A 23620-nucleotide genomic window follows, 5' to 3' on the forward strand; every position below is an offset into this window, starting at 1 on the left:
TACATAGCTGTTTTTGTATTACCGATTATATATTATTTCAAAATACCCTTTGTCTGAAAAAAGGGGGTAGAAAATAAATAATTTTAATATATTCTATCCGGATTAATTGTTTAACACAAATTTTAATAAAAAACATGAAGAAAAAACGGTATGAGATTTTCTTTTAAACATTCAAAAGGATTACTGTATAAATCTATTGTATGTTACATCTGCAAAACTGCAGCACAGTGTATATTTCGGGAATACAGATTTCAGACTTCCCTCGGGGCACCAAAGGGGACCTAAAAGTACATTGCAGGAGCTTATGCTGAGCCCAACGCTAGAGGTCAATATGAATCCTCTGTGGCCGTTCACTGTGTTTGTTGTTCACTGCCGCCTGCCTGTTTGTGGCATATTACCGAGCACATATCAGGTCACATTATTTTTGTCAAGCATTTCAGTTCTGATAAGGAAAAGAGCCGGCTGACACCACGCCAGCGCACACACAGACAGACAGACACAACACACACTGACGCTGACAACCAAATACTGCAATGTGTCCTCCACTGAGTCAAAACTAAGTTGCATCCAACTTCACGTTCTATTATTTATAAAGCCAATCACAGGAGGGAATCATGAGGAGCATTAAAATAACCCATCTCTGTGTTTGTGTCTCCTCTATTTTTCTTTTAGATCATCAAAAGCTGGAGAGAGAGGCGAGGATTTGTCGTTTATTGAAGCACCCCAACATCGGTGAGCTGTGTCCTAAATCTCGGAATACACACACACACACACACACACACACACACACACACACACACACACACACACACACACACACACACACACACACACACACACACACACACACACCCTTGTGCAAATTAAAACAGGTCTTTTCAGGTCTCTACTGATTTCTGCTAGGGATATTCATGTTCTAGACACAGTTACAAGAGAGAAAGGAGGAGAGACCACGAAACCAAGTGTGTGTGTGTGTGTGTGTGTGTGTGTGTTCTAGTACGGTATGTAATGATTATGCTGCACCTGTGTGCTCTTGCAGCTGAGCCATCAAAAAGATGCACTAGCCGTACACCCGCTCTCTAAATCTTTACACCCCCCTCATTAAACCTCTGATAGAAGTGGTCTCTCCTCCTTTGTTTTCACATTTATAGACACATGCTCTTTCTTCCCTTCACTGCTGTTGTTTCATATTTCTCATATAATTTCTTTTTAGTTTTCTGAGATGTATTTGCTATTTGAAAGTTTGAGAGCAACAATGGCGTTAGGTCTTTGATCCTGTGGCTTTGAAATCAAGACAATGATATATAAAATAAGTCAAACTCTTCTAATGTCCTAATATTGAAACACAGTGTAGTAATGCTTTACTTTCTAACAGTAACAGATTAGCAAAGGCTAAAAGTGAAAGCAAGCCAGATATTCTGTTTCCTCATAAATGCAGATGTTAAAACAGTGATGATGTGCTATCCATATACTGTGTTCAATTAACTTAACTAATGACAGCAGCCAGTTTTGCTAATGAGACTTACTGTATTTTGTATTTAGTGTATTCAGTTCAATTCAGTTTTATTTATACAGCGCCAAATCACAACAACAGTTCCCTCAAGGCGCTTTATATTGTAAGGTAGACCCTACAATAATACATACAGAGAAAAACTCAGCAATCATATGACCCTCTATGAGCAAGCACTTTGGTGACAATGGGAAGGAAAAACTCCCTTTTAACAGGAAGAAATGTGCACTGAAGGACATATCCTGGTCAAAAATGACTCCAGAGTTCCTCACAGTGTTACTGGAGGCCAAGGTAATGGCATCCAGAATAAGTATCTGGTTACATACCATATTTCTAAGATTTTCAGGGCCGAGTAAAATAACCTCAGTTTTATCTGAATTTAAAAGCAAAAAATTGAGGACATTAGGTATGTATGTCTTTAAGACATTCCTGCAGTTTAACTAATTGGTGTGTGTTATCTGACTTCATTGATAGATAAAGTTGTGTGTCATCTGCATAGCAGTAAAAATGTATTCTATGCCTTCTGATGATACTGCCTAAGGGAAGCATGTATAATGTAAACAGAATTGGTCCTAGCACTGAACCCTGTGGAACTCTATAATTAACCTCAGTATGTGAAGAAGACCCTCCATTTACATGAACAAATTGGAGTCTGTTAGATAGATATGATACAAACCACTGCAGCGCAGTACCTGTAGTATCTGTCTGTGAAGGTTCTCCGTCATCCAGGTCATCGTAGTCAAAGGAGTTTGCAAAGAAAAGTGTCTGGACTTCTTTAAGTTGCTTGAAGACGTTTCACCTCTCATCCGAGAAGCTTCTTCAGTTCAGTACCTGTAGTATCTACATCATGCTCTAATCGATCTAATAGGATATTATGGTCAACAGTACTGAACGCTGCACTGAGGTCTAGCAGGATAAGCACAGACATGAGTCTTTCTTGGTCTTTGGTTGATTAATAGGCTGGTGTGGAAAATTGCTGCCACACCACCTCCTCGGTCTGTGCTTCAAGGATTCTGATAGTTAGTTTGACTTGGGGGTGTTGATTGATTTAGGCTAAGATAATCATCCTGCTGTAGCCAGGTTTTGTAAGGCAGAGTAAATCAATTTGTTAATCAATTATTAACTCATGTTAATAATTGATCAACAGAGACTTGGAAGGGAGAGACCTAATATTTATTAATCCACTTTTCACTGTTTAACTCTTTGGTGCAAATGTGGATACTGTATTGTTCTTTCTTTGTGATTTTTTTTTTATGTTTAAGTCATTTTTTGCTGGTTTTTAGTTTGTTTTTTTCTGTTTGGGAGTTGACACACTCTCTAAGGAGATGGGATTTTTGGGGGGTAATGCGAGGAGAGAAGCTGCAGAGAGGCGTGTAAGAGTGCAACTCTGCTTCCTGGTCCCAACTCTGGATAGTGACATCTTGGGGGGTTTAATAAATTTGGCCAGATTTCTAGAAATGAGAGCTGCTCCATCCAAAGTGGGAGGGATGCCGTCTCTCCTACCAAGACTAGGTTTCCTCCAGAAAGTTTCCCAGTTATCTATAAAGCCCACATTGTTTTTTGGACACCATTCAGACAGCCAGCAATTTAAGGAGAACATGTGGTCCCAACTATAGAGTCTGACATTGTTTTGGCAAAGTTACACATGATTCAATATTAATTCTAGTAACCTTCAATTGACATAACTGGGTGTCATAATTGCCGTGATGTGAATTATAATTTTACTGAATTTATTTTTAGTATTGTAAAGAATTTCTTAGAAATATAGATACTTCCAAAATAATTTAGGTTTTATTATGGGAAAGCGAGATTTCATCAAGCGACAGCCATCACTGTTGACAGCTTTACTATGAAAACTTAGAAGTCATCTATTATTAGTAACATGTTCTGAGACGTTTTAGGTGTTATATTGTAACTTTGTTGACCCCTGCACACTGCTGGTCTGTTTCTGTTGGCTGATTTTTCTTTGCTCTGTCACACTTTTCTCTCCTTTTTTTATTTGCGCTCCTCCACAGTAAGACTCCATGACAGCATATCAGAAGAGGGTTTCCACTATCTGGTGTTTGATCTGTGAGTAACACACACACACATACTCATTCACACATTTTGTCAATTCTCTTCACTATACCAATTTTTATATACTATCTCTTATTAATGGTAACACCGTGTATAGAAGAAGCTCAGTTTTTACTCTGAAAGCCATGACCACTGGAGGGGAAAAAAATCCAGGGTCAAACACATTCAAACAAGATATCTGTAAATACCCAATAACATTAGAGTCCACTATGTTAAAGAATTATTATGGCAATTATTATGGCACCCTATTGTTAGAATGCTAATAGTCATGTAGTTACTGTTATTTGGTGAGTTACTTGCAAATATTTTTTTTCTTATTTTCGTTTGGAACGTTCCACATTCCAGTATAGCATTGTTCAGCTGCTTGTTAATGCAAAGGTCTGAAAGATGATTCAAGTGACTTTCAACATGGCACAGTTATTGATCTTAGAATTTCAGAAACTGCTGAGATCTTGCCACAAAACCATCTATTGGGTTTACAGAGAATGGTCCGAAAAAGAGAAGCTATCCCTTGAGCAGCATCAGCAAGGCCCCCGAGTATCAACTGATATAAATGTGAAACCCAGCTGAGTATCTTTGCTAAACAATTTATCCATTTATGACCACAATGTGTCCATCCTCTGATGGCTGCTTCCAACAGGATAACACACCCTGTTAAAAAATGTAATATAATCTCAAACTCGTTTCTTGAACTTGACAATGAAGGGCGTTCACTGTCACCAGGTCCAGTAAAACACCACTGGTATGTGGTGGAATGGGATATTCACATGATGATTGTACAGCTGACAGAATTAAGGCAGCACTGATGGCAAAAAGGGGTACAGAGTCGATACTACCGAGGTGTAATAGTTGAAGTCGCCAGTGATTTTTGTAATTGAGTCCATATAAAAAATGACAAGTCTGTTTCAGTTTTCATGAGAGCCAGAATCATGAATACACTAAATAATGATCTCATTCTCTCTTCCCAGGGTGACAGGAGGAGAGTTGTTTGAAGATATAGTAGCCCGGGAGTACTACAGTGAGGCTGATGCCAGGTAACACACACACACACACACACACACACACGCTGCTGAGCAAAGCAGCCATTATGCATCTCTGTCTGTTATCCGAGAGAACAACTGTGTGTGCCTATATGTGTGTTTGTGTGTCTCACATATGGTTGTCTCAGAGGTGTGATATAGTTACCTTGTCTCGGGGATCTCAGAGTTATTTATAAAGATGATTAATGACATAAGGCCTGCAATATTAATCATACACAACCTACCTAACACTGCCAGCTTTATGCTGAAAAGCTGCATCCCGAGGGAGAAAGAAAGGGGTGTGTGTGTATATCTACGTCTTTATGTTATGCATGTCTTTAACTTTTTGCAGAAATAAGTTCCCATCATGAGGCTTAATATCACATATTAACAAGAGCAGCATCTCACATAAAAAGTTTGATGACGAGAACAGTGTTATGAATTAGGTTATTCTTCTCTTCTCGGTTATTTTCCCTAGTATCCTCTTTTAAAATATATTTTTTCTTGATTTTTTTCCCTCTCTCTCCTTTTAATTTGATCCATCACATTCCTCCACTTTCCCACCCTCAGCCACTGCATACAGCAGATCCTGGAGAGTGTCCATCACTGCCACGTTAATGGAATCGTTCACAGGGACCTGAAGGTTTGTATGACCACAGACATTGCTGCAACCTTGTTGACCAAACAGACAGACAAAAAAAGTCCTGACTTGGTAGCAACAGAGAGAAAATTCCATTTTGTCCTTTACATATTTTTGTTTTGCTTCTTTTATGATTTGTTTTATGAAATAAATAGGGAATTTTCATTAAATTCTCCATTATAAACCTTCTTAATTATTACATTGTTCATTCTTTCTTGTGAAGCCAATAAAAGTAATAAAAGGCAATATTTAAGCTGACATGACCTTGACCTTAACTCTGAAATATGTTGCCCATCTGGTCTGCAAATATTTGATTCGAGCCTACCAGATTCCGACACTTCTTCTTGCCTGCTTGTCTTCTTCTATGTTGTTGAGTTAGTATGCTTGGCTAGTACCCCTCCCTGCTCGTGTAGAGAATGAGGAACCTCTTCTAATACCTCTAATATGTTGAAGACAGATTGAAAGTATGTTGAAGTTATCATGGCAGTAATTTTGTGAGATGTATGACTGTGCAATGTAATGCAGTGCTGGTTAAAAATAGAGGCAATCACAAGCCAGATGCTCAGGAATGATCACCATTTGCATAGTTATGTAAAAATTATGTTGAGATGTGAAAATTTTTTTTTAAGGTCATGACTATTCCAGTGGTAGCCTGTATTCTCACAACTTCCCATTAGCATTTTGATGTGAAGCAAAGAGGCGGGAGAATGCTAAAAAAGCTGTTTCCAGTGTGACTAAATGGATTGTGAGCTTGTGACTGCAAAAACACTCCAGAAAGAATAACCAAGTTTGAGATTTCCATTCTCTGACTAGGATTTCCTTTGCTGAAGCGATTTCAGGTTTTTACATGCTTCAAAATTAGGACGATTTATTCATCGTTATGTTAATCGTTATGTAGCTGTGTCTAGTTGTCAGTTACTGTCTATGTCCTGTTGAGTCATACGTCTGCCATAAAGTGACTGCTCACAGGCTGTCTGTGTTTTGAGTCTCTAAATGTTAGGAAATGCATTATTCATTAGAGCACACTGTCTAACTGGCCTTAGGTTAGCAAAGACCTTTCTGCACCTGCGCCTTTGTTAGTGCATATGTGTTTAAATGTGTGTGCACATGTGCATGCTTTTGGCTTTCATAAATTTATGATGGTGCTAAATTGTCTTAGTGTGCAGTGTGTGGCTGAGAGTCACTTGTTTTTACACCCACGTCTCCTGTTCCACCACAGCTGCCCCCTGTATCCTTCTCCCTGCAGTGTGCACTTTGTTCCTGCTCATGGATTCTAATAGTAGAGTGCTTTTTTTATTTTACACATCACCTCTACTCCCTTTGAATCCATGAGGCTGGGGGAGCAAGTCCACAGCTCCAGTGTGAAACATGTCCGTGGTCACGTAGAGATCTGGTCCCGTGCACATTTTTGTTCTCTGTCATTCATGTGGCAGAAAGGGAGTTGCCTCAGACACTGATTTAAGAGCAGCTTAGTGTCACTGACCTCTAATGGCTTTGATTGGGACTGCTATGGCTAATCTGATCTTAGATCTGTGTCTGTGGGCAGCTTGTTCCCAGAGCGTGTGACCTCTCACCTCTAACCTGTTTGACTCCGCCCCCCCCAGCCTGAGAACCTTCTATTGGCCAGTAAGCTGAAGGGGGCGGCGGTCAAGTTGGCTGACTTTGGGCTGGCTATCGAGGTACAGGGGGACCAGCAGGCATGGTTTGGTGAGTATTCATCCATCCATTTTCCAACTTGAAATAGCTGATTGGTCAAGCAAGCAATCAATAATGATAAATAATATTAAGTCAGTCATATAGATGTTTGACAATGTTAGGGAAGTTTTGGGGCAATACTAATAAAGGGGGATTTAGTGTTAATCTGTTGAGAATCTCTTTAATCTCGACAAGTACGGGCACATACACCAATCAGTTTAAATGTCCCGTAGAAACCTTTCGTAGGCTTCTTTTTGTTCATGAACTGGACAGCATCCTGGCCAAAGCACAAGGTGATAATATATTTCATGTGACATATTGGAGTTATTCAGTTTTCCAAAGAACACTGTCAACAAAATGTTTGGCAGGAATAAAGAGTTTCACAGGAAGCACCTTAAATCCACAGAGGGTACATCCCAGTCAAAGCCTTGGCTCCTTGTCAATAAAAAAGTTACAACAGATGTCTCTTAGCAGAGTCTCTTATTCAAAATAATAAAAAGTGAAATTTCAAAAATCAATATAAGACAGCACTTATAGTTTCACAGTCACTTAACTGCCTGCACCAACCTGCCTTTCCAAATATCCTCCTTTCATATTACTCCTCCAGGTTTTGCAGGCACCCCAGGCTACTTATCTCCAGAAGTTCTGAGGAAAGACCCATATGGAAAACCAGTGGACATGTGGGCCTGTGGTAAATAACATTCAGATTGTCTCACTGCAGCTGTTTGGATCTAATACTGGGTCCAAAGACATCAAGATTGTTTTTTTTTTTACAAGGACGGAAACTTTAAGTTGTTCTGAGTGTTTTGTGGAGTGCTAAATGAGGAAACCTCATGTTGTTTTTTTAAATAAACGAATAATATCCGAGTATAAAGTTCTAAAATGGGTTTGTGCGCATTTCACTTTGTTCTAGGTGTTATTTTGTACATCCTGCTGGTTGGCTACCCTCCCTTCTGGGATGAGGATCAACATCGCCTCTATCAACAAATCAAGGCTGGGGCCTATGATGTAAGCATACATACATCATCCAAAACTGAAAAAACAAAATGGTAAATAAAGTCAGACAAAACAAAAAGTGACATTTTATTTTAGTTAATTTGCACATAGGATCATTTCGTCATCTGGCCATCTGCTCAGTTTTCCTGTAGCATCAGTGGGAGCTCAGGACACAGCCACTGTGATTTTTGAATTGGTATAGGCCTTTAAAGATTTTTTCTCTCCACTAATATAACATCTGAAACCTGAAATTGAAAATTGGATAATAATTCTGATGTTATCTCCTCTCTTCCTGGCTTGCTACAAAAACAGAATCCTCAGAGCTCTGTAGTTTTGTATTTGTATATATGCTGTATATATAACACACTTTTTTTTTTTTTTTACAGTTCCCATCACCGGAGTGGGACACTGTAACACCCGAGGCCAAAGATCTAATTAACAAGATGCTAACCATCAACCCCAGTAAACGCATCACTGCTGCAGAGGCCCTAAAACACCCCTGGATCTGCGTATGTGGCAAACACACTCACAGATGTTGGAATATTTGCACAAGCACACACACAGATGCACACAGAAATAAAAAAAAAGCATGAACACACACAAAGGGTGACAGTTGCACTGCCCACACAATCGCAGCTATACATTCTTCTCACCCATTGTTTCCATTCCTTCAAATCCTCTCATCTTCTACCTGCAGCAACGGTCCACTGTCGCTTCCATGATGCACAGGCAGGAGACTGTGGAATGCCTGAAGAAATTCAATGCCAGGAGGAAACTCAAGGTGAGACTTCTGGCAGTCCTTCATGTTTCTGTTTATATAGAACAATCCATCCAGCCATTTTCCTCTCCTTTTCTGTTTTCCTTGCTCAAGACTTCTCACTATAACTTAAAATGATTGCTTGTTCTGTAAAGCCTTCAAGTTGTACTTTTGCTATGCTGCTCTTTCTTGCTACAACCTTTTAATCAATCTTTCTTTCTTTCTCTTCCTTCCTTTCGCCAATCATCATTTCCTTCTTCTTTCCTTCTTTTCTGTCAATGCAGGGAGCAATATTGACCACTTTGCTAGTCACAAGAAACTTCTCAGGTATGTCTTTCTCAGCATGGTGTCCAAAACCTGGTTTCCCCAAACATATTATATTAAAAATTACAAGCATTTGTCCTAAAAAACAAAAAAAAGAAGAAGGAAAAAACAAAACTGGAAGCTAAAAAGGTGTTACAGCTGTTAAAGAGATCTTTTTTTAAAAAAAGTGGGAATTTATGAACTTATCCATCAGTGTAATACCTGCAGTAGAGGATGCAGACATGAGTACTGGCATGGAAGCTAAATTAAAACTATTATGGATGAGATTAAAAAAAAACAAAAACGAATTACTGAGGTGATATAAAGCTATTATACTGCTTTTTTAAATAAGCTAGTAAAGTTTGATTAAAAACAGTAATGAGCAGAACCTGCCTCAACTTTAAAACTTTAAGGGTTTAAAGGATTCAATCTAAGGCATTAAAACACCAAATTCACACATTAGTATATATTAACCAGTGAAGACAGTGGTAGACCAACGAATCAAGAGGTAGATACATAGAGTATAAATGGTTGTAACCACCCTTGTCTTCAGCAGGATATTGGTGATGGTATCGGAAGTACTAGGGGAATAAACTATGAACGTTGTAGGTAATACACTGACTATGGATAACTATTTCAAGCCCACTTAAACTAACCTGAACTATTAAACCTTGATAACTGATAATAATTTGGATAAGTACTCTCTGAAAAGTGAATCTTCTGCTGCTTACACCATAAAAAAGGTAAAATATGGAGAAACTCTAAGTTTTAAAATGAAATAAAATTGAATTTTAGAAGACTTTAAAAAAGAAACTAGGCATAAAAATGCCATTGCTAAACACGAGTCATTTATATTTTTCAAGCTGTTTTTCTACCATTCTCTCTCTATTTTGACGCCATACTTTTTTTAAATATACATTTCTTTTGACCTATCTCATATTCTTCATGCTCTTATTAGACTACTTTTGCTTTTCATTCTACAGTGAAATGCATTTGTTCATTTGTGTCTCTTTTTATTTATCAGTTTCTTCCTTTTTCAATTTTCTTTCCTTTTTTGTTTGAATTGTGGTAACCATTTGAGGTAAGGATTTTTGGAATGACAGTGAAATGTATGAGGTTGAGCCCAACCAATAAGCATTGGCATTTAGGTCTTATTTTTCATTTAGTCATGTTTCCAAAAATGTTGGGACACTGTGTAAAATGCAAATAACATTTTTTATATATATAACTGACAGTAATGTAAAGATGTATAAAATGTTAAAGGTGAAAAATGTTGTGTTTTAGAGAAACGCATCCAGATCACATTGTTTTCACGAAAGTTCTTGCTCATTTCAGAAAGACAGCATCTATTACAACACATTCCACTTGCTTAGCTGGGCTGCCTGCACTCCTGACATGTTATCCACTGAAAACCTCTGGCACATAATCAAATAAGAATTCAACACAAGAAGTCAGAAACTGATGAGAAGCTGAACTCATACATTAAGCAACAAATAGGAAAACATTTCACCTTCAAAGCTACATAACTTCTCACTCGTCCTCAGTTCCCAAATTTGTACATTTGTGGCATCGCACCCAACTGAAATCAAATTCCAAATAAGCATATGCTTGTAATAAACAAAAAGCAATAAAAAAAAATTGTCAAATTGCCTTTGTACTATGTTCAGTTACATGTATAGTCTAAATGATTTGCTGATAATTTAATTCTGGTTATATTTTCTTTTTATACTGTGCCCCTACATTTTTGGAAATAGTGTGGAATAGCCAATCGCGTATGCATGAAAGTATGACATTTGGCATTTTAAAGTGTACTACAGAATCTCATCCTTGCATAAGTGCTAATTTACAATCTCAGAGAAATTTAGAGAAAGATGCAGCATGGATTATTGTAATGCAGTTTAGTGTTAAGTTTCTATGTAACATCGGAAAATAAAGTTAAGGAATAGCGGTGGGAGCATATATGTAGGTGCAAATATATAAGTGCATGGGTATGTGGGCAAATGTCGACTTAGGAATGTTTTGTGTGAGCCTGTTGGAAATAGTTGGTTAGATTAACCTTTTCATCACCTGCTATATATACACCCAATTAACCACCCACTCTTCAGCCCTGACATGTAAGTAAGTATGTAGTAGGATAACAGCCTTGCAGAAGTTATGTTATTTGGAGCTTCAGTTGGATTGCATTACGGATCTTGCAGTTGGATCTTGCACCTGGAGTTTGGAGATAAGCACAAATGATTGATATGCTTGCTGCATGTTTGTGTAGCCTCTGGCACAAGACTCTCTTGAACCTCATACTGAAATGTTGTCTCTGTCTTTCCTTCTACAGCAGCTAAGACTTTGCTCAACAAGAAGCCAGATGGCGTTAAGGTGAGCTGCTTTGCACAATGAAGAAAATGCTTTGTTTCTTGCATTATTTTTGTTGGAATGTTTAGTGTCTGAGAATCCATATTGATTATTATTACTACTGTTATTATGCATTTTGCACTTAACAACATCATCATTCAGGGACAGTCACTCAAAGATGTGGGAAATGGGTATCGTTTTCTTAGCTTTCCTAGTTTTCTTAGCTTGTTCGTAGCTTATGTTTCTGGTCTCATCATCCTCTTTTTAAATTATTGATCTTTTTAGTTTTTGTATTTATTGAATTTACCAAATCTCATGTTTTCCATAGTCATTTATAGTGTTACTTTAGAGTAACATGATGCTCTAGCATACGCGGTTTATCAGTGTGCTTGGTATCAGAGCACATTAGGCCAAAGGTCAATAACAGGCTCCCTTGTTGTATCATGTTATCTAAGGCTGTATGCCTTGGACACAAAAAGCACAAAAAGGAGCACAGCTGTCAACTGATCACCACCTAGGGGTGAGCCAGATCAGATGGTGAGGAAGGTTCTCAGACAGACCTGTAAAACCCAAACAACTAGTGAGGGTAAACTGGGAACATCTGGTTGAAAGCCCCTGTGTGTAGGGTCTTTAAATCTGGAAGGATTCCTCTTGCTTCCCAGAAAGTCTGGAGACACAGAGTCCGAATGAGCCTTGTTAAAGATTGGAGGTGGAGTGTAAGACAGTGGGGGTGGTTTCCATTTTCAAAATGAGGTACCGGAAATTGTTCTCCAGTTATTGGGGTATCACACTGCCCAGTCTCCTGGAGAAAGTCTATAACAGGGTGCTGAAAAAGAGGCTCCAGCTGATTGCTGATTCCATTATTCACCTTTGCAGAATTTGGGAAGGATCATGGGAGTTTGACCATCATGCGTACATGGGACATTTTGGAATGTATATGTACATTTTGGAAACTTTGAAAAGGTTTACAACCAGGCCATCTGGTCTTTGTTTGAACAAAGGAAGAGCTGTCCCCGCATTCTTCACATAAAGTCAAGCATGTTCTCAGCTTTTGTTGGGCTCTAGGGTTGCCCCCTGGCTCCAGTCCTGTTTTTGATTTTCACGAATAGGATTTCAAGGCATAGGCAGGCATTTGCTCTGGGAATCTCTAAATCTGTTTGCTCTGTTGGCTTCATCAGAGTGTGACCTTTAGGACGCATTAGATTTTGTTTTTTGTTTTTTCCAGCTGCCTCTGATGTCTCACATGTCATTATGTTAAATCCTTTTTTTATCATCTCCATAATTTAGTTTTGCATGGTAACATATAATAGGAACTGAAATTAGATCTTTCAAACAGAAGAGTTGGGATGATCACTTTGGTCTGTAGCCGGTGTGAGAGAGTGTGTGTGTCTGAGAAGTGTGTATGTGTCATGTCCCTCCCCTCTACACTGCCCCCCTGCAGGTCAACAACAAAGCCAACACAGTGACCAGTCCTAAAGACACTGGCCCTGCCCCTGCACTGGTATACACACACAGTCTCATCTACACTCACAGCTTCTTTCACAAAACATCTATATGTACCTGCCTCACATCCCACTGTGGAGGAGGTTCAGGTTCACCCTTTCCACATTGTAAGATCATATTCTTTTTGATCTCAACCTTTGATAAGAAGATTTCAACTTTTAAAAAAGACATGTAAGGATATTGCAGTAACATGGGGTGAAATACATGTCTAGCACCAATAATAGACTATCCCTGAATGAAATAGTGCATATAGACCTTTGTAACTGTGCAGCATGTCCCAGCTCCAGATTTTTTCATAAAGCTATATATGAAAGATATTTATAATTCAGATTGATGTATTTATTAATTCATTCATCTGAATTAGCAGTGCATGCATGGGATATATAACGCTTGGCCAGTTTGGATTTGCTGAATTTATGCACCGTTAATGTTGGGTTAAAGCAAGTTAAGTCTTTATATACACATGCACGCACACGCACGCGCACGCACGCACGCACGCACGCACGCACGCACACACACACACACACACACACACATTTGGATTAGGCTCTAATGAACATGAGGTTCTGTGGTTAGGGTAACCTCTACCTCAACCCCCCCACTTCTTGTGTTCTTGTATTTCTTAAGAAACTCTTCTTCTTTTCTTGCTCTTTTCATTTGTACCATGCATGAATTCCTTTCATGTCATTGTACTGTACATCTGTTAGATTTGCAATTAAAACTAAAATTGCTGACAGTAATCCACATGTGCATTTTGTAGGATTTGTTACTGGCATAGTTGGTCTGTGCATGACTGTAAGGATTATGAGGATAGTTGTTCTTTGGGCATTACTCATTGGCTTGGGCATGGTGTCTGCTGAATAACTGTCTACGTCAGGCCACATGACTGCCACTATGCATGATGTCAAAGACTTTCTGTCCTCCCATTTGCTGTCAAGTTGATTACGCATGAACACATGCACATGACATCTGTCTTTCCTCTCTTTCTCACTCCATCATCACACACACACGCCCGCCCCCCAACACACAAACACACATACACACTCACACAAGGCTGCTGATGTTATAATCTTATGTAATCTGGGTGAGTGATTAGAAAGACTGAGCTGGTCACCAGGATCAATTCTACAAAAACCCAGACATCTGATTACCAAGTGAGGGCACTGGCTAGGGCTGCATAGAGAAAATCAGATGCAAAAAAAGACCACACAATGCAGAAAGAGAGGAAAGAATGAGAAATAAAATAAACAAGAAATAGATGCACACATTTGAATTTGGTTTCAGATACATTGTGATGAATAGATTTACAGATAGACAAAGTTAAAGATTATAATGAGCAATTGATGTAAGTGGTCGACCATCTCCTTGACCGTCAGTTTTTGAAAATACACAAAATACATTTTCTTCAGAGGTATCTGCCCAATCATAACTTTTCTTGCATTGTTGAAGTATTTGCTCCCACAAGTGCCTATTATATGTTTTTCTTAGGAACCACAGACAACTGTGATACACAACCCTGTGGATGGAAACAAGGTATAACATAAACCAACTTCACTTTCACTGATGGCTACATTTAATATTAAGTCTGTTTGCTCCTGTACTATAGACTTTCTCAGTAAGAGCTAACAGGAATGTTTTCCAATTTACCAACAAGAATAAAGCAAATTTGCTCATAAATCAGAGTTTGTGAGACCATTTCGCTTTTAAAACTCTCTATTTAAGACTTAATTGTATTACAAATGCATGTTGCACGATATCATTAAAGAAACATGTATTATGTGTCCATAATCTTTTTATCATTTTTTGTCAGGAGTCAATTGAGAGTGCCAACACCACAATTGAGGATGAAGATGTGAAAGGTAGTAAAAACTGTATGGTTTACAGACTTGCAGATCTCTGCTACACTGGTAATTGTTAGTCGGTCCTCATGATTTCCAGTCAGACTAGTCGCTCCCATCTGTGTTTTTCTACATCCTGCTTTGTTACGCAGTTAACAGCAGGTTAACTACTCCTGCTCCCATTTGGCTTTTAACTCTTGCAAAATCGAGATTGTTCTGTTCTTTTGTTGTCTTCTCCTCCAACTGCATCCATGTACTCTTAGGTTAATACAAAAATGGGAACACATGCTGCTTTTGTGCCCACCATTTTATGTTTTTATTATTAAATATTTCCACTCTGCATTTTTTTACTCTCCTTTTATATGTTTTTGTTGAGAAAATCTTTTTTTCGCTATCTCTCTCATCATACATGATTATCTTTGTTACGTCTTCCGCCCTTTATACACACTGGACACCCAATCATTCAATCATCCATGCATCCCATCTCAGCCCTTCGTCTGGGCAGCTTAGTGAGTGGTATCTTGAGTTCTAAGAGCCGTTCCTCACAGATGTCTGACTCAAGACAGACTCCCACCTCCTCAATTCAGAGTAAGTCCTCCACAATGGGGAAGATGCCCTATTTTGCTTACCCAGTCATCCCTGTGAGGTAGTGTTCCTTATATGTAAAGTGTCTCAAATGCCATGCTCCTGATGTTCAGATCATATCCTTTTCTTAGACCACTGGGTGTTTGCAGTAGTCTGTGATTTTAGAAAATTACTCCTCAGTGACTATCCCTTCTTCAATAAAATGAAACCTCTGTTTATGACCTTATTTGCTCCTTTCGTCTGAAGGTGAAGGACTTCTTACAGTTTTTTTTTTTAATTATTATTTAACATGTCTGTTGTTTCACAAATTGAGTATTTTTTTCAATATCCCCCAGCCTGCACCAATAACAATAAAGGTAACTGTCAATATTACTTAGTTTAAATCACTTTTACAGCAAATATTTGCATCTGACATTGGTTTGTCTTGATTCATTTGAGCTTTGTTGGGTGAAATATACTGTCATCCTGCATTTTTCCTGCCTGATATCACTATTAGTCATGGGAGGCTTTCTTCCAGCTTTTTTTTTTTTGACTCAGACATGAATGATCAAAAATGTTGTGAAATCCTTTCTTGAGCGCCTTCCATTTCTAATAACCTTAAAATCCTGCAAATCCGTAGAGTAGAACTCATCTGAAGCTGATTTGTAGCTGCACTCTGAACATTTGCCTGAAATATAGTAACAACACATTTATTATGCCAGTTTAGCTGATGATTTTCTGTGATCTTGTGTTTTAGCTCGAAAACAAGAAATCATCAAAGTAACTGAGCAGTTAATTGAATCTATCAACAATGGAGACTTTGAGGCCTACGCGTAAGTTCTCTTCTGTTCACGTTTTCCCAGTAACATAACTATAATGTATGTATATGTATATGTGTGTGTGTATATATATATATATATATATAATTTGATAGAATTATTTGCTTATCTTCTTTGCTGATGCTACATTATGGTTCTGGTGGAACAGGAAAATTTGTGATCCTGGTTTGACTTCCTTTGAGCCTGAGGCCCTGGGCAACCTCGTTGAAGGACATGACTTTCATCGCTTTTATTTTGAGAATGGTAGGTTCAAGACGATTAATTCTAACTTTAGAAAAAAAGCTGCTTTAGCAGTATCTTGAGGACTCATATCGAGAATTGCCTCAAATTTCTGCATTTCAAAAGAAAATCGATAAACTACTAACAACCTGGGTAACATTTGACAAATTAAAATGGAATTAGAAAGAGAATTTGCAGAATTAGAAAGAGAAAATCTACCAGCTTTTACTGTAAGAGTTAGAAACAGCTAACTGACCTCAAATCAGCATTTGACACTAGGAGTAATTAAGGATTATGTTTAAGTAACAGTACTGGAGTCTTTATCCTCCTAGGACCTGGTGTCCACATATGTGGACATCACATTTTGGGTTGTCTAGACCAAAATACAAAATTTTGCTCTACCAGGGCCTGATATCCACGTACGAGGCCATTATACTGCCACAGTTCTATCAAAATTTAAAACGAATGTCCTCATATGTTGATCTCATTTTTCTCAGAAACAAAAGTCAGGTAAAAAAAAAATCTGGTAATTCTTTGTTTTTACATTCATCAGGTCCCAATCAGCCCAAATATCAAAGAGAAATTAAAAATGCATGCCATGAAAGAGTTCGGGTCTTAGGAGGTTAAACACAGAGAGTTAGTATAAACATGTTTGCTTACATTGGTATGACAAGATGAACGAACTAATTCACAAGTCGTTTATCTCAGTCACAGTCTGGAGAACTGTTGATTTTACAGCAGGGGAGAACTTGCATGTTTACATTAAATATTCTGATGAAAACATATGGTTGAAGAGACCAAACACAATCAATATACTCCACTGGAGGAACAAAAAAAGTCATTTTGTAGTTTGTTTTAATACAAAGTCGAACATTAAGACTGCTAACTAATTTTTTTGAATCTGCATGCTCCATCTGGTGGTTACTTTGCTGCTGGAACTAGCTAAATTTCACCAATGAGGGACAATAAAGGAAATTTCTATTCTAAATAACTGCAACTACTAATCAGAGCTGTCAATAGAAATCCATCTTTAGGGAGCTGATAAAACAGAAACAAGCCAAATAAAAAAAGAGCTTGAGGAAAACAAATGCATGACATATTAATCTTCTTTTCAACATTCACACTATCAAGTACATCTGTGCATGTCAACACCAGTTCATAAATTTGTAAATAGTTGACTTAAGCTTGTCAAAATGATAAATGTGTGCACAGAGCTATGGAAACTTTTATTTGGAGGACATGATGCACAAAAAAGGGATAATATGATTAAGATACCTAAAATAACAAAGTCCAGTTCACAACCAAGGAGTTATTCGGATTGTTGTTGAAAGACAATATTATAGGAACATTACTGGAGTTGGACTGGATTGTTTGTCCTATATCAATATTTAGTTCAGTTTATAGTTCATATTTGCTGCTAAACTACAAGGGCATTGACTAACCTTGGAGCAAAAAAAAAAAAAAAATCACTCATGAATAATGACTCCTATAAATGGCAGAATGTCCTCAGTCAGGGTAAAAATAGTTCAGATAAACCAGATATGCCCCAGAAACCTCAATCACTTGGCAACCCCATGCTTGTCCACTATCCAGCATCAACATATGGAGACTTCACTTGCTCTGATTTCATATCAGTTAATACTCCAAGGAAGAATCAGCATTTTGTTTTTGATGTGACTGTATCTGCTGTATGATATTAACATAAAAAGGAGCAATTCTTAGCTAACTCTGTGTGGAAAGTGGGGAAATACTACCCATAACATTCACATATTGTGTGGCATCTTTCTCTGTTTCATTTGCAGCATTGTCCAAAGGGAATAAGCCAGTTCACACCATCCTATTGAACCCACATGTGCACCTTATTGGGGAAAATGCAGCATGTATTGCCTATATTCGGCTGACCCAATACATGGATAGCAGTGGCATGCCTCGCACCATGCAGTCTGAGGAGACCCGAGTTTGGCACCGTCGTGATGGAAAGTGGCAGAACATTCACTTTCATCGCTCTGGCTCGCCTAGCATCCCCCAGTAAGAGACAGTAAGAACTGCAAACCTGAAAATGTGTTTCAGGAAAATAGATGTACCACCTGGCTAATGTAATGCAGCTGTGGGCTCTGGGGTATGATCACTGTTGGGTGTTGCACCTAATCAATAGAGGGCACACTTTCTGTGCTTAACCAGCCGCAAAGCTTATTTCAGTCAGTAATTATAATTATCTGTTTAAACACTTAAACATCTGTTTGACATTCAATTTATTTTTTAATTATCAAACATTATTCAGATGAAGTTGCGGGAAATGATATTACAGAATGTAACCAACAACGATCGTGGAATTAGGCTTAGAAAAATTATTCTGTTTATCTGCACCTATATTCTTCTACTCTTTTAAAAATTAAGGTATGAGGTTTCATATACGTACTACCAATGTGTGGAGTTCGAGCTCAACATATTCAACTTCAATTCATGTTTTGATCAAGCTGTAGTACATTGGACAACAGCAAGTTTTATACCAATGTAGTGGATGAGACAAAGAAACAGAAAAGGGGCAGTCAGAAAACCTGGAAGACTGTTTTACATATGCACTATTGCATATATAGTATTACAACAGAAACGGTGAGAATGGAATTATTAAGTAGAATATGAAAACTAAGCTGTCGTAGTACTTTAAGCAGGAAGCATTCTTTATATTTCTAGATGTTAAATGCTTACCTCTAGAGAAACATTCTTGCTTCTGCTTGGTGAAAAAAGGGAGGTAACCAGGATGAGCTGTTCGATGAAGTGTGCGTTCTTTTGTGATTCAGCGACATCCTTTTATTGTTAGAGCAAAAATAATTATACCAGGCGTTGTCGCTTTTGAATTTCCCCGAAGTTTCCTTACTCCTACTCAGATAAAAATAAGTACCAGCTATCACTTCACTATTGAGAAAGCAGGGAATTTCTGTATTACAGTATGATGTAATATTAATTTAACCAAAAGGGAACTCACATTTTTTACTTAACCACAACCCCCTCTATGTCCTGGGCTTCCTACTCTATCACTCTATCAAAGCTTCAAAGTCAATATTTGGTGTGACCACCTTTATTCTCCAACACAGTCTGAACTCTCTTAGCTAGCTTTCTTCTAATATCTTTAAGTGGTCTTCAGGAACAGTTCTTCAGGCTTCTTGAAGGACATTCAAAGCTCTTCTTTGGCATTTTTTGCAGATTCAACTAAAGAAATTAAACAAATATGTTTTTCCACAAGGCTCTCGGTAACAAAGTGCCTAAAGATACAAAAGTTAGTTCTTTGTTAATTTCTCTGTTATATGTAGACAAACACTGGTTAGTTAATTCTGTCAGCAAGGTACCTTTTTATGAATGAACAATTCATAGTCTCATTTTTGTGGCCTAATAAATAAACACAAATCAAAATAAACCACAGCAGCAACAACAACAAATCATCTTCTGAAAGTGGCCAGGTACAATAACTGGGCTGAAAACTGTGCAAAGAAAAAAAGCTGAAAGAACTTCAGAAAGCCAGGAGAATTATTGCTAAAAACCAATTTGGAAAGAAAATCTGGCTCCATGGAAGCAAAATATTATAAATGCACGGTGGCTCCATATGTTTGGACGGTATTGTAGCTAGATTATGTAAACCAGTGCTACCAGCACCGGTAGCTAAAAAGTTTCTGAATGATTTCTGATTATTTTTTTCTTTCTTTCTATCTGGGAAGATTAGAATAGTTTATAAATCCATAAAGCCTGTTTCAGTTTAACCGTTGTTTTTAATTAATTACATGCTCAAAAAAACGTTTTGTCTCACTACCATTTCTTCTTGTTGCATGTTGAAGCTCTATTTGGAACCTTGTTAAGATTCAACCATGCAAAATATGATTTTTTGCCATTTTCAAGTGTTCTTAAACTTTTGATCGGGGCTGTATAATGTGCTGAAACTGTAGTCGTATAACATAAAATATCACCTTAAGCATTCCGTGCAGACTTTCTTTAAAAGTGAAAGAACTCCTGCTGATTTGTTTTGAATTGAGAGCGTGGGAAATATTCACTTGGCATGGCATGATCATAATATCGTGTATAAACTGTTTGCTTTGCAAAGGTTAAGTATAAATCTTGGCATTATATTTGAACACACCTGTGCAAGTGTCTTCTTGGCATTTCTGGGATATTACCAGTAAACAGTACCTCAGAGCTGTTTGCATGCCAGTACCACGCCAGTGCTTTTCACTTTCACTGATGTGTGCTTTTCATTACATGCCTTAATATATTTTCTCAAAAGATCCTTTTTATGCTGTCTTGTCAGCAGAGATTCACATCGTTGCTCTCTGTCTTTTCAGTTAATGGAACATCAACATGTGGTCACATAAAAAAAAAGAAAAAGAAAAAAGAACCCCCATCAGCAAATCTAGTGGAGCAACTAGCCAGTTCATGACTGCTCTTTGACCCCTCTATAAGGATATGACATCCCACAGGAAACAAGTATTACTACATTTTACTGTTATGGCATTTTATTAATGGACATCATTCGAAACCACCACTGGGTGGCTGCACACCGTATTTGGACATTATGAAACAAGCATATTGAGAAAAATATCTTTTTTGTTTGTTTTTTTAAGATGTTTTGGTATGCATTTTAAATATAAAATAGAGATGTTTAAAGATCTACAACTGTAACCTCTCCCAAAAAAATAGTTATGTATTTTTATGTGTATTTATGTGTGTGCAATTCAAAAACATTTGGAAGATCAGAATGTTAAAAATTGAGCTTGCTTTAGTTCTGGTGATGTATATACATTGTGATTGTTGGTTTAAAAACACAAAACACAACAAAAACAAATACTGAAATTGCTATTCTTGCTATCAGAGGACTTAAGAGTTTACGTAAAATCCAGTTTATGAGCTACATTTATGTTTGCTATGAGCTAAGTCATACTGTTTAAATTGTCAGATTTCAATCTATAGTACTAATTTAAATGTAAAGAAAAGCAGAGCAGCTTACACTTGCGTTGAGATATGTTTGCCTTTATATAAGTGAAATAAGAAATAAGAGAATGTAGCATATATGTAATATATGAAAATCCAAGACTATTGTGTAGTGCATGGTGGGGGGAGGGGGGTGTTATCGTGCGTAAGATCATATGAAACTATTATATCTTCTGTTTGATTTGTCAGTCACTGACTTGTTTGTTTGTATTTGTTAATGTTGTGCATCAGTCCTGTCCAAATGTTTCTAATGTCCTCCAGCATCATGGAACTGTTGTAAAAACAATAACATTGTTATTGTTACCATCCAAATATCGGAATCTCATATCTAAGAGGAGGAGAATAAACTCCGGGTTGCCGAAGCACCACTTACATTTTGTACAAAAAATAAGACGAAAACAAGCTCATTTTTCATAATGTTTGTACTTGTATTGTATAACTGTATGTAGGGTTTCTTTTGTCATTTTATTCTTGTCATACCAGTGTGTTATTTTGCCAATTGCATAGAGGTGGTGCAGATGATGAAGATGGCACAAAAGCACTAGAAGGTTTGCCTTCTGTCAGGTCAAGTGATACAAACTGGTGGTTGGACTAATAGGTCTGGAAGCACTGTAATGAAAAAGTTGCACAGAGGCAAGAGGATGGTATCAGAAAATTGAAGGAGAGAAAGTGCAATGGACTGTAATAAATGTTGGGATGTCTTCCTTGGCAATCAGTGCTTCTGCTAACCAGTGGTCTTACCACTGCAGGACAATGGCAGTGTCTTTGTCATCCCTACTGTTTGCTCTTTTCGACTGATTTGTCTCTTCTTTTTTAAAAGGGAAAATATGATAAACATTTCTTTCGACAAAACGTATGATGTCAATGCAATGCACCACTCCTTATCTGGTGTGTAACTGTTGCCAGCATGGCAATGGATGGCTTAACATGTTTAAGAAATAAATAAATCAGCTAAAATGTGTGATAATTGATGTGTTTTAATTTTATTTTGTGTTATTTTGGTATTGATTTCTCATGCATTTGTGTCCTGTGGTTTGGTCACTGTGTGATTAGATGGTTGTGCTTCAGAAATGCTAAGCCCAGACCAGGCTATATTGTTGTGCCTGATTATTTGGATATTTAAAGACTTATATTACATTTTCATGTTTAAACATAGTCTGAAATACAACATGTACAACCTCTGGGGAGGCCAATCCGTGACTGATAGTGTGCCTACGTATCTTTTTTCTACGCAGGTATGCTTTTACTGCATTAGCAGTGTGTTTGGGATGATTTTCCTGCTGAAAATGATGCTGTTATTAATCAGATGCTTTCCAGATGGTATTGCATGGTGGACCAAAATATGATTGTTCACAATTCCATCAATTTTGACAAGATCTCCAACAACACTGACTAAAATACAGCCCCAAACCATGACAGAGCCTCAGCTGTGTTTTATAGTATGACTGTAGACAATCACTGTTATGACTTCTTCTTTTGTCCTGATTCCTCAAATTTTTTAAGGATACATTGTACATGATGTCGAAATATGCCAAGTATTGAGTTGATGGCACTTTGGGAATCACCTTGTTGTTGCAAAATTACCATTTACTCCTCAAAGTGTTATCTTTGGCTATTTTTTGTATTCAACTAAAGAAATGGAAAAGGATTATGTGCTTTTGCTAGTAACAAACTGTCTAAAGATACAGTTAAAAATATGTTCTTTGCTAATTTGCCTGTTTTGTGTAGATACAACACTGGTTGATCCTTGTAGTTAGATGCCTTTTTGTGCATGAATGATTGATTAAAAAAATATTCCCCTGAACATGGTCAGGTGTGAGGACTGAAAATGAGTGAGAAAGCATTTAAATATTTAAGCTACCAGGTGAAACATGTGTTTATGATCAATAAAGTTGGATTCTACTTACCTTGGTAGTATGGAGGTAAAGTGTATTAAATAAGCAGTTCAACCTTAAATGACCTCCTTGGATGAAGATTTGTTAACCTTTCAACCCTCTTACCATCAACAAGTTCTTGATTCACTAGCTTTGTGGGGCTACTGCACAAGGACAACTGGAGGGTGCTAAACCAAGGAAAGGATCTTTAGATCACATCTCCAGAAGAGTGCATTTCACACAGACCTGAACATGTGTCAATTAGGCAAATCAATTTCTTAACCCACTGTGATGATAGCTGTCCTGTTTTTAAACCATTTCTTCCCAAGTAGCTGATTTGAGTCTTAGTAAACATGGGTGCAGATTTATTAATCATTTGTAATACTTTTTAAAGACTGGAACTGTGTCTTTGAAAATGTGTAGTGTAAGGTAACATTCATACAACCCATTTATCTTGAGTTTAA

General features: G+C 37.6%; 1 protein-coding gene across 11 annotated transcripts in view; it reads left to right on the forward strand.

The window, feature by feature from the left end:
• camk2d2 (calcium/calmodulin-dependent protein kinase (CaM kinase) II delta 2) overlaps positions 1-22249 on the forward strand; it is a 43139-nt gene extending 20890 nt beyond the window's left edge. The window contains exons 3-22 of one of the 11 annotated variants that reach the window (XM_063476333.1): positions 673-732; positions 3526-3580; positions 4555-4620; positions 5176-5248; positions 6850-6952; positions 7548-7631; positions 7854-7948; positions 8323-8445; positions 8634-8717; positions 8978-9020; positions 11329-11366; positions 12784-12843; positions 14334-14378; positions 14656-14704; positions 15173-15271; positions 15604-15624; positions 16005-16080; positions 16235-16329; positions 18108-18333; positions 20637-22249. In XM_063476333.1, coding sequence (XP_063332403.1) covers positions 673-732; positions 3526-3580; positions 4555-4620; positions 5176-5248; positions 6850-6952; positions 7548-7631; positions 7854-7948; positions 8323-8445; positions 8634-8717; positions 8978-9020; positions 11329-11366; positions 12784-12843; positions 14334-14378; positions 14656-14704; positions 15173-15271; positions 15604-15624; positions 16005-16080; positions 16235-16329; positions 18108-18333; positions 20637-20640 — 1499 coding nt within the window. In that variant the 3' untranslated portion in view covers positions 20641-22249. Of the gene's footprint in view, positions 1-672; positions 733-3525; positions 3581-4554; positions 4621-5175; positions 5249-6849; positions 6953-7547; positions 7632-7853; positions 7949-8322; positions 8446-8633; positions 8718-8977; positions 9021-11325; positions 11367-12783; positions 12844-14333; positions 14379-14655; positions 14705-15172; positions 15272-15603; positions 15625-16004; positions 16081-16234; positions 16330-18107; positions 18338-20636 lie in introns of those variants that run through there. The other 10 variants (XM_063476332.1, XM_063476336.1, XM_063476334.1 and 7 more) reach the window with 10 other exon arrangements.
• The last annotated feature ends 1371 nt before the right edge of the window (positions 22250-23620 follow it).

The sequence above is a fragment of the Pelmatolapia mariae genome, linkage group LG6, assembly GCF_036321145.2.
Source record: "Pelmatolapia mariae isolate MD_Pm_ZW linkage group LG6, Pm_UMD_F_2, whole genome shotgun sequence".
NCBI lineage: Eukaryota > Metazoa > Chordata > Actinopteri > Cichliformes > Cichlidae > Pelmatolapia > Pelmatolapia mariae.